The sequence below is a fragment of the Octopus bimaculoides genome, chromosome 21 (assembly GCF_046866305.1).
Source record: "Octopus bimaculoides isolate indiv1 chromosome 21, ASM4686630v1, whole genome shotgun sequence".
NCBI lineage: Eukaryota > Metazoa > Mollusca > Cephalopoda > Octopoda > Octopodidae > Octopus > Octopus bimaculoides.
Window position 1 is genome coordinate 34013604 of NC_142948.1, and position 12500 is coordinate 34026103.

The 12500-nt window shown below is 38.5% G+C and overlaps 1 protein-coding gene across 1 annotated transcript in view; it reads right to left on the reverse strand.

Moving 5' to 3' along the window:
• LOC106871943 (uncharacterized) overlaps window positions 1–12500 on the reverse strand; it is a 156642-nt gene that overhangs the window by 30456 nt on the left and 113686 nt on the right. Inside the window, exon 3 of the mRNA XM_014918716.3 lies at window positions 7790–7916. Within this exon, the coding sequence (XP_014774202.1) occupies window positions 7790–7916 (127 nt within the window). The remainder of the gene's footprint in view (window positions 1–7789; window positions 7917–12500) is intronic.

Below are 12500 nucleotides of genomic sequence, written 5' to 3' on the forward strand. Positions count from 1 at the left end.
TCCTACCACAACCTCAAGATGGCACCGGAACCTGTTGATTGTGTTCCTCATTGCGTCCCCGGAAAGATCTTCCAATACCTCGTTGATCGTGTCCGCCATATTAGCCTTTCTCAACCGCGTCCCTCACATAATAATCCATAGGATTACATGATTATCCATGGGCTGGTGATGTCGCAGAAATTATCCGACAACCACTTCTGACTGTTTCTGGAGGTATGGTAAGGAACCAAATCCTGTTGTCATACATAGGGCCTTCCAGCGGCAGCAGCTCTCTCCAGCCAGGATTTGACCACAGTCTGCAGTAGCAGCTTCACATAGCTCTCTGAATTGAGCATGTTATTTGTATTGTTGGCACTCCGTCGCTTACGACGTCGAAGGTTCTAGTTGATCCAATCAACGGAACAGTCTGCTCGTGAAATTAACGTGCAAGTGGCTGAGCACTCCACAGACACGTGTACCCTTAACGTAGTTCTCGGGGAGTTTCAGCGTGACACTGTGTGACAAGGCTGACCCTTTGATGAGCATGTTTTAGGTAACTCGTTTCCAACATTTAGATTATTTCTGGTCCTCCATGTCAGCTAACTTTTTCTCAGCTACAACTTGAATCTTTATGCTCTCCAAAGCTGTTGACTGTCCACAAATACATGAAGCTGTTCCAGAGAAAAGGAGACATAAAATATCGTTGAATTTAGCCCGAATACGCTGTATTAGAATTAAATGCTTGACTTTATTTTTACCTTTGTTTAACACCGCAACCTGGCCATGTTTTAGTGAATTTCATTAAGTTGCAATCATTTAAACCAGGAATAGGCAACTGTTATCGAAAAGCGGGCCGCACTACTTAAAAAAAGATGAGTGGATCGGCTGTTACCATGGCCACTCCACTTTCTGTTTGCAACAAAAAAGAACAGTGTTTCAGTGATATATTTACTGAGGTATTTAATACAATTTTGGAAACAGCATTTTGCCGCTACGGACTTTCATTGAATAGATTAATAAATTACAAAACATGGTTACTCAAATATCATGCAATGAAACAGAGCCGGATGACCGACTATGTCATTGATACGTCATTGAATAAGTCTGTGACATGGTTCTTTTGAACAGACTGATGAATATGTATGAACTGGAAATAATATGCAAATTAGTTATAGATCTGTCTATGGAATCATCCTCAAAAGACTTGGCTTTAATTCAGTTCATGAAGGGTGCATCCCAAAACAACTCACAATATTACACAAAGGGAATTGCTTTGAGTGGAGACGCGTGGCTTAGTGGTTAAGATGTTGAACTCATGGTCGTAAGATTGTGGTTTCGCTTCTCAGATCGGGTGCTACGTTGTGTTATTGAGGAAAACACTTCATTTCACGCTGCTCTAGTCCACTCAGCTGATTAAAATGAATAATTTTTCGACGGTCTGGCGTCCTGTTCAAGGGAAGAATATACACGCTACGGAATCCAGGAAACCGGCCTTATGAACTTAAGGCACGGGAAGGACCTTTGATTTTTTGTTTTTGTGTGGAGGTGCATGGCTTAATTGGTCAAGATGTTGCACTCATGATCTTAAGATTGTAGTTTCGATTCTCAGATCGGGCGCTACGTTGTGTTCTTGAGCAAAATACTTCATTTCACGTTGCTCCAGTCCACTCAGCTAGCAAAAGTGAGTAACATTGTGACAGACCAGGGGAAATATATACGCCACAAACACCAGAAAACCGGTATCACGAGTCTGTATGACTTGAAAAGAGCTTTATCCTTTTTTTGAGATCTGATAACTTTTGGTTCGTTATGGTAAAGAAAGTGACACAATATCCCTAAAAGATGATTTTTTTTCCAAATGCATTACGGATAGTTAATGAATATCCTTCATGTGTGTGTGTGTGTGTTTGTGTGTAGACACACACACATACACAAACATACATAACTTCTGTCTGGTATTTAATTTAAGCATTCATGCGCCTGTGGAATACACAGCCACGTTAATTCACAGAATAGGTCATTCCAATTCATGGAACGACTGGACGCTTTATACGTGAAAATCGGTGAGTCCATCACACACACAACACACACACACATACACACACACAACACACACATACAACGCACACACACACACACACACACAAATATATATATATATACATTCATACTCATTTATATATGCAAATATATACATGGCACTTGTGTGTGTGTGTTGTCTGTATGTATGAATATATGTATGTATAATGCGGGGTGAGTAAATTAAATGTTATAATGTTATAGATATGATATTGAACTCAAGTCTTCGTCTAACAGTTATATCTGTATCTTCTCTTTCACAAAACACTGAATGAAAGATTTCATTTGAAAATAATAGGTTTCGTTCCACAGTACATCAGAATCTCAAGTGCTTTGTAATATGTTCGTACGTCAAGATAGGAAATACAAGAATAGGAGATAATTAAACTGAATACGTTATAACATGCTACATTAGCGAATGCTTTGAAACTAATCATTGAAGATGACCACCTTAGTAAAGATCAATAAATCAACTGATAGATTCTACGTCCAAGAAGAAAATTCCATCAATGAGAAAGTTGCTGTCAATTAATATCAAATATTTGAAGAGATGGAGATTTGATATAAAATGGTTCTATATGTGAAGTAGCTTTTAAAATGTAAGAGACGAGGTAAAAGATAGAATATCTATTTTGACAGAGAAAAACTGAGCAATGACTGTGTTCTTATTTAGTAAGTCTTCGTTTCTAGAAGAGAGAAAGAGATAGATAGAGAGAGAGGGAGAGGGAGAGAGAGGGAGAAACAGAGCGAAAAAGAGATAGAAAAAGAGGGTGAGAAAGAAAGAGATAAAGATAGAGAGTGAGGGAGAGGGAAAGAGATAGAGAGATAGAGAGATAGAGAGAGAAAAAGAGATTGAGAAAGAGAAAGAAAGTGAGAAAGAGAGAGTGAGGGAAAGAGACAGAGAAAGAGGGAAAGGAAGAGAGAGGGAGAGAGGGGAAGAAAGAGGGAGAGAGGATGGGAGAAGAAGGAGGGAGGGAAGGAGAGTGTGAGATAGAGGGAGGGACAGAGAAAATGAGAGAGAGGGAGAGAGAGGGAGAGATAGAGAGAAAAAGAGATAGAGAAAAAGGGAGAGGGAGAAAGAAAGTGAGAAAGAGAGAGACAAAGAGGGAGGGAAAGGACGAGAGAGAGGGTGAGAGAGTGAGAGTGAGAGAGTGAGGGTGGGAGAGTGAGGGTGAGAGAGTGAGGGTGAGAGAGTGAGGGTGAGAGGGCGAGAGAGAGTGAGAGAAAGAAGGAGAGAGAGGGAGAGAGAGGAAGAGAGAGAGGGAAAGAGAAAGTGAGAAAGAGAGAGATAGAGAAAGAGATAGAGAAAGAGATAGAGAAAGTGATAGAGAGAGAGAGAGAGAGAGAGAGAGAGAAAGAGATAGAGAGATAGAGAATGTGTGTGTGTGAGATAGAAAGGCGTTGAAAATCTGATAGAATGTGACTAATTCAAAATGTCATATCGCATTTCTTTGGTCGATTGTTCAGCACCTTAACATATTTATTCAGTTAATTAGTCGTGATGCTTTTCTTCGACGATTGCTTGCTCGATCTATGCGAGATTTATATATATATATATATATATATATATATATATATATATATATATATATATATATATATATATATATATATATATATATATATATATATATATATATATATATGTATATATATGTATGTATGTGTGTGTGTGTGTGTGTGTGTGTGTGTGTGTATGTATGTGTGTATGTATGTATGTATATGTATGTGTATGTGTGTGTATATATGCATATCTATATGTATATGAGCAACGAATGCAAAAAAAGTAGGATAAAACCACACTGTAAAGTTTCATGTCAATAGAGATGACATTATTCATTGTGAATTGGATAAATCTGTGCAAGAGGTTTTATTTCTGAGAAAGCCACTTAATATCGAAGAGAATGCCAGCTTGTATTGTGAGAACTGGTTCATCTAACGTCAAAATTGAGCGGCAGTTTTATTGATTTATTCAGAGGTGGGATGGTGGTGCTGTTGCGGTGCGGTGCTTGTTTATGTGTAGCGACTTTAAATAGACTGTTGAGGTTATCATAAGAAATGTAGGATCATAGAAGAGGATACCTTTGAATTTCATAGCGTTTACGTTTTATCTTTTGATTGTTTCAGCCATTAAACTGCGGCCATGCTGGGGCACACCACCTTGAAGAATTTTAGTCGAACGAATCGATCCCAAGTATTTATTATTTATATAAAGCCTGATACTTATTCTATAATCCTCTTTCGCCGAGCTGCTAAGTTACGGGGACGTAAACTCACCAACACCGGCTGTTAAGCGGTGGTGGGGAACAAACACAGACACAAACACAAACACACGCACACATACACATGCATGCACACACACATACACACACACTCACACACACACACACACTCATATATATATATACGACGGGCTTCTTTCGGTTTCCGTCAACCAAATCCATTCCCAAGGCTTTGGTCGGGTCGAGACTATTGTAGAAGTCGTTTGCTGAAGGTGCTACGCAGTGAGAATGAACCCAGAACCATGTGGTTGGGAAGCTAACTTCGTACTACACAGCCACGCCTGTGCCTACACTCACACACACACACACACACACGCACACCACACCACACACACACACACACACACATTCACTCATGCAGACAGGTGTATACGACGGGCTTCTTTCAGTTTCCCTCTACCAAATCCACTCGCAAGGCCTTGATTGGTACCAGCGAAATACTGAGGTCGATGTAATCGACTATTTTCCTCCCCCTTCTCCGAAATTGCTGGTGTTGTGCTAAAATTTGAAATCAATATTACATTATAGAATTTTCAATGCATCAAAGATAACTAAATATGCCTGACACCGTACAATAAATGTCATTGTTATCCCTTTAGGTAAAACAGCGACTTGGCAGAATTGTTAGCACGTCGGACAAAATGCTTAGCAAGGGTTTTTCTTCTGGCTCTTTTCGTTCTGTTTTCGGATGCCATCGAGGTCGATTTCGCTCTTCATCTATTCGGGGGTCGATCAACAAAGTACCAGTCAAATACTGGAGTCGATGACAACAACTTATCTCCTCCTTTCACAATCTTTGAATTTGTGCCAAAATCAGAAAGAGTTATTATACCATTAGGTATATGTTAGCATTTTCCAAATGCTGAAGGCTTAATATTTATTTAGACAGATCTGTAAAACCACATTTTAAACTTTCCCTGGTTACTTCCTGAAGCTCAAGTTTTCATAACACAGCTCTTTGTTCTCAAGTCTTTGTAACATTCCCTCTTACATCCTCACACCAACTGGAATAGTTATCTGTTTTTATCTCTCTATAGAAAGAATCCATTATTCATACGTGACGTAAACACTTCTTTAAACCACTTCCAGTTTTTATAACCTTGAGAGTCTCAAGCCAATAAGAAATATTTTACGTAGTCGTTTGATTTGCTATAAACAACACCCAAAATCTTCCTCGAAATCACATTTTACTGTCTTAAAAAAAATTAAGGACACCTCGAAGAATGTGGAATCATGCCAGAAAAAAAAATGTGATGGTTCCGGCTTGAATGCCTTTGAGTTATAATTCTGTTGGATCAAAAAGCTCGCTTAGGACTAAGCAGCAGGAAAAAAAAACTCCTCTTCGCTGTTATTATTCTTGGTTTTGTTGTTTTATTTCTTTTATTGTTGCTGTTGCCTTCTTTTGTTGTTTATTAACCCTTGATCATCTTTGCTCTAGTTGACCAATGACACTTAAGTGAAATCCATAAATTCTGTTATCGTATTTACTAGCACTTCGTCGGTTACGACGATAACCATTCCAGTTGATCCAATCAACAGAACAGCCTCCTCGCGATATTAACGTGCAAGTGGCTGAACGTATAACCTTATGTAGTTCTCAAGGAGATTCAGCGTGACACAGAACATGAAAAGGCTGGTCCTTTTGAAATACAGGTACTACTTATTTTTGCCAGCTAATTGGAACTGGAGCAGCGTGAAATAAAGTGTCTTGCTCAAGGACACAACGCAAAACTAAGAATCGAACTCGTGAGCCAAACGTCCTAAGATCTAATCCACTCATGGATACGTACATACATACATACATATATATATAACTTATGTGGCACTCCGTCGGTTACGACGACGAGTGTTCCAGTTGAACCGATCAACGGAACAGCCTGCTTGGGAAATTAATGTGCAAGTGGCTGAGCACTCCACAGACATGAGTACATTTAACGTAGTTCTCAGTGAGATTCAACGTGACACAGAATGGGACAAAGGTGGCCCTTTGAATTACAGATGCAACTCATTTTTGCCAGCCGTGTAAAATAAAGCGTCTTTCTGAAGGACACAAAGCATCACAAGGAATCGATCTCACGACCTTACGGCCGTGAGCCGAGTACCCTAACGACTAAGCCATGCGCCTTCACATTGTATTAAGATTCGGTGCAGTTAGCAATAATCCTTTCTATTATAGGCACAAGGCCTGGAATTTTGGGCGAGGGAACTAGTCGATTACATCGATCCCAGTGCTTCACTAATACGTAATTTGTCAACCCCAAAAGGATGAAAGTCAAGGCCGACCTCGATGGAATTTGAACTCAGAATGTGAAGACGGACGAAATACCGCCAAGCATTTCGCCCGGCGCGCTAACGATTCTGCCAGCTCACCGCCTTTCAGTTAACAACAATGCGTTGGGCAGTTGTAGTAACTGATATTTCATACTTTATGATTTAGTATTTTGATATAGGAACGTTCAGTTCGTAATTAAATTTAACAAGAGAGGATGTGTACTTTACAACTGAACGATTACATCTTGCCGTTTCTTTATTCTTTTGGCTTGTCATCATCAAATCCTGTAGAGAAGCCATATTGCTATTTTTAATAGACAATTGATCGCGATAATATTGGCATCATATCTGATTTAAACATCAGTTCTTAATAATTCAACTGTCATATACACGATCCTTTACCGAATTTATATTTTAATTTGAACTCTATACAACAAAATAAAAAAAAGGAAGTTCTGTATAGGCGTACGAGTGGCTATGTGGTAAGACGTTTATTTCCCAACAGCATAGCTCCAGGTTCAGTCTCACTGCGTAGCACCTTCGGCCAGTGTCTTCTACTATAACCTCGGGCTGACCAAAGCCTGGTGAGTGGACTTGATTGATGGAAACTGAGTCGTATATATATATATATATATACATACGCCTGCCGAGGTGGACTTTGCTTTTCATCCTTTCGGGGTCGATAAATTAAGTACCAGTTGTGTACTGGCGTTGATCTAATCGACTGGCCCCCTCCCCCAAAATTTAGGACCTTGTGCCTAGAGTAGAAAAGGGATATATTCTTTTATTCTTTTGCTTGTTTCAGTCATTTGACTGTGGCCATACTGGAGCATTGCCTTTAGTCGAACAGATCGACCCAATGACTTATTCCTTGTAAGCCTAGTACTTATTCTATCAGTTTCTTTTGCTGAACCACTAAGTTACGGGGACATAAACACACTAACATCAGTTGTCAAGCGATGGTGAGGGGACAAACAGAAAGAAACACACACAAACACACGCGCGCGCGCGCAAATAAGCAAATGAAGGAATTCATTATTAAGGGAAATCTTTCCACAAAGAAAGATTTATTTACTGAGCAATTATTACACTTGTTCAAAGCAATGATCGCCAAGAACTCGACACCTCTTTCTGCAATTTACATTTGTCAAATTTAATCAAATAATTTCCTTACTTACACGTTTCGGTACATCTTTCCCATCAAGGCAACCATGATTAAATATCCTTTGTTTTTGTTGACACATTTATAACAAGGGCATCTGGTCTTCGTGCGTACACTGGCTATCAACTTGTCCACCTCCATGGCTAAACGATGAAATAATAATAATAGTAATAATAATAATAATAATAATAATAATAATACAATACCAGCAGATGACAACGTTTCTCTAAAAGAAATGGAAAAACTTTCAAAATACAAAGACCTGGAAATAGAGATAACTCGAATGTGGAATCTAAAAACAGAAACAATTCCTATCATAGTAGGTGCCTTAGGTATAATAAAAAAATATTCAGACAAATACATAACAAAAACACCAGGACTTACAAATATATATAACATACAGAAAATTGCACTACTGGGTACTGCACACATTCTACGCAAAACACTTTCAATACAGTAAACATAAGAGCACCACAGCAAACCACAGCACATACCCAAGGCGCACAGAGCTGCGCTCGGTAGTGAAGTGAAAGCACGTTATAAAAATAAAACTACTGAATAATAATAATAATAATAATAATAATAATGATAATAATAATGATAGTAATTATAATAATAATAATGGCTTCTGATTTAGGTACCAGACCAGCAATTTTAATAGTGTGTGTTTGGGATTAGTCGCTGCCATCGACAAATACTTAATCGCGTTGATCCCGAAAGAAGAAAGGCAAAGTTGATCTTGGTGGGATTTTCAACTCAGAACAAATACAATGAAACATTTTTTTCTAAGGCTCTAACGATTCCACAAGCTAGCCGCCTTACATACATACATACATACATACATGCATACATTTATCCATCCATCCATCCATCCATCCATCCATCCATCCATACATACATATATATACATATGTGTGTGTGTGATTATATATGTATATTCGAAAATATTAATAGAAATGGCTTTTCTGATAATTTTTCCAGTTTAATAATACGATGTTTATAAATTATTGGACTTAATAATTTAAACTATCCAGTTATTGAAGTGGAAAAATTATCGGAAAAGACATTTCTATTAATTTTTTTTCCAATTTATAATACTGTACCAAGGACTTTCTATTTCTAATTCTACACACACACACACACACACACACACACACACACACACACACACACGCACACACACACACACATATATATTCACACACACACACACACATGTATATACATATATATATATATTCACATATATATATATACATAAATATATATATATACACATACATTTATACACACACACATGCACACATACACACATATATATATAAATACACACACATACCTATGATTGTTTTCGTCTTTCTCTATATATACATAGATACACATATACACTCACATACATATATGTATATACATACGTGCATATACATACATATATATACAATCATACATACTTACATTCAGATATATAAATATAACATATGAACAAGGTGGGGGAGGGAGAAAGAAAGATGTCTAGGGCTATACAGAGCGGGCACTAATCAACGATATGATACACGAAAAAGACAATAAAAACGGTAGGGATTTATTTGTGCTGTGACTGATCTCTGAGGAAGCCTTTGATACGACACCACATGGGTGGATTATCAAAGTATTGCAATTAGCTAAAGTTCCACGACCACTGATTGCGATCGCTACGATTCAGCACTCGACCAAGACTCGGTACACGACTTCACTTTTCAGAAATGATAACAAAAAAAAAAAAAAAAAAAAAAAAGAAAAAAATCAAACACCATGTATTATCAAAAAGGCATCCCGCAAGGTGTTGGCTTGTCACTGCTGCTTTTTGACCTCGCTTTAAGCTAATTTTCATATACGTTCACAAAATATAGTTCGTACAGAAATGTATACCCTGAACCTAGTAAACGTTTTCTTTTTTTACCTTATTGTGGATAACCTGGTGCTGTATGAGCCAGAAAATGAACCAAATCAAAAAATAACTGGAACTTATTTTGTAACATTTTACATTGAATTGGAAGAATTCAAATTTGTATTTTTGGTGGTTAGAAGTGGGAAACTTGTTCCACCCTCTGCAAAAAGCAAACAAACAAACAAACAACCACAACTAAAAATGACCTGCTGAACAATACAAACATATATACATACATACATGCATACACACACATACTTACATACATACATGCATACATACATGCGTACATACATACATACATACATACACGCACATACATACATATATACATGCATACACACACATACGTACATACATGCATACACACATACATACACACTTGCATACATACATATGCACACATACATACATACACATGTATACATACATACATACATACATACACACACACATACATGCCTACACACATACATACATTCATACATGCATACACACATACACGAATACATACATACATACATACATACATGCATACATACAGACAGAGAGACAAACAGACAGACAGAAAACGTTAGAAGAGGAAACCATCATTGCTGAGCTAATGAGAAACCTGCTAGCACTACACCTGGATTATAGATTAAGAATTATACCTATAATTATTAGATCACTTGGATATATAACTAACTACTCCACCACAAATCTTAAGAAACCAGAAAGGATACGGCTAATTACGAAATTTTAATTATAAACCATTAATGAAACTATGAAGATATGTAAAACATTCCTGACGTCTCACGTGTAGGAAGAGTATATTCACACGAGTAGCATTGCACACACACACACGCGCGCACGCACACACACACACGCACACACACTCACACGCACATATGTAATCATACGAAATTCAAAACACGTAGATTAATACATGCAAGGACATCTGTAATTGGAAACATACACATACACACACACACGCACGTACACAGACACGTACACACACACACACACACACATACAGTCATAAACTGTCACACATATGCAGACACATAAACACACACTGTAAAACTATCAAATATTCTGCTTCTCCCCATCATCATCATCGTCGTCGTTGTCGCCGTCGTCGTAATCGTCGTCGTCGTCGTCGTCGTCGTCCTCCTCCTCCCCTCCCCCTCCTCCCTTCCCATTCCCCTCCTCCTCCCCTCCTCCTCCCCTCCTCCTCCCCTCCTCCTCCCCTCGTCCTCCCCTCCTCCTCCCCTCCTCCTCCCCTCCTCCTCCCCTTCTCCTCCCCTCCTCCTCCCCTCCTCCTCCCCTCCTCCTCCCCTCCTCCTCCCTTCCTCCTCCGCCTCCTCCTCCGCCTCCTCCTCCCCGCCTCCCCGCCTCCCCTCCACCTCTCCTCCCCTCCCCCTCCCCCATCCCCTCCTCCCCTCCCCTCCCCTCCCCTCCCCCCATCCCCCCTCCCACTCCTCCTCCTCCTCCTCATCATCATCATCACCACAACCAGCGGCAGCGGTAGCGGTAGCAGCAGCGGCACCACCACCACCACCACCACCACCACCACCACCACCTCGGAATGAAAAGTAGATAGACAGCCGACAACTGATGAAGCGTCGTTCTCTGTTACATGTCCTGTTTTCCATTTTTTCTCCCTTTGTCTGTGTATTTAACTCGTTTGTTTTCCTACTTCATGTTGTTTACACAGTTGGTGACGTCCTGTATCCATATATGCATATATATATATATATATATATATATATATATATATATATATATATTAACATTGCTTATATATATATATATATATATATATGTTTATATATATTATTTATATTATTATTTAATTGACCGCCACGTATCCATTTCCAAGTAAGTTTATATATATATACATACATACATACACATACATACATCCCCTAATGTATAATCTTAGCTTTGGTATGTTCTTGTCCTTCTTGTAATCTTAACCGTTTCCAAAGCCGCTGTCGCTACGCATGGCTTTACAGCTCTCTTTATGTTCATCAGCTTCAACCAATAACGGTAACATTCAATCTGTTACCGTTCTTCTTCTTCTTCTTCTTCTTCTTCTTCTTCTTCTTCTTCTTCTTCTTCTTCTTCTTTTTCTTCTTCTTCTTCTTCTTCTTCTTCTTCTTCTTCTTCTTCTTCTTCTTCTTCTTCTTCTTCAAATTATCATTATTATTATTATTATTATTATTATTATTATTATTATTATTATTATTATTGCCATTATCGATTCCTCTCATTAATCAAGTTGACTTTGGACAACACAACATATTCATTAGAAGACACTTTCAAACGGTAAACCTGTCATTTCACTCAGAAATGGTCCAAGAATTCCAGAGTAGGATTTTTCACTACACAGACTGTTTCGCTTGGACATATGTCTCCGCCATTCCGCCATTCCACCCCAATACTATGCACATGTATTTATGTTTGTGTAAAGCTTGCACATGTATGTGCGTGTTTATGTGTATGTATGCATGCATGCATGCGAATATGTCCGTATGTGTGCATATATATATATGTATGACTTGGATTTATCTAAAGATAATTATATGCTTATGTCAGCGTGTATGTATTAAACATGTCCGTTGGTGTCTGTATGCGTGAGAAGTGAATACAGAAGCATACATCGGTGCATATATATATATATATATCTTCGAAACGTCTAGATAGAATAGAGACAGCTGATGAAGGGATATTCCAAGTGGCTTTCCGTTTTCCTATATGTTCGTTCCGTTGTCTGTAGTTTATTGTTCTAACGTCCTGTACCCTGATATGCATG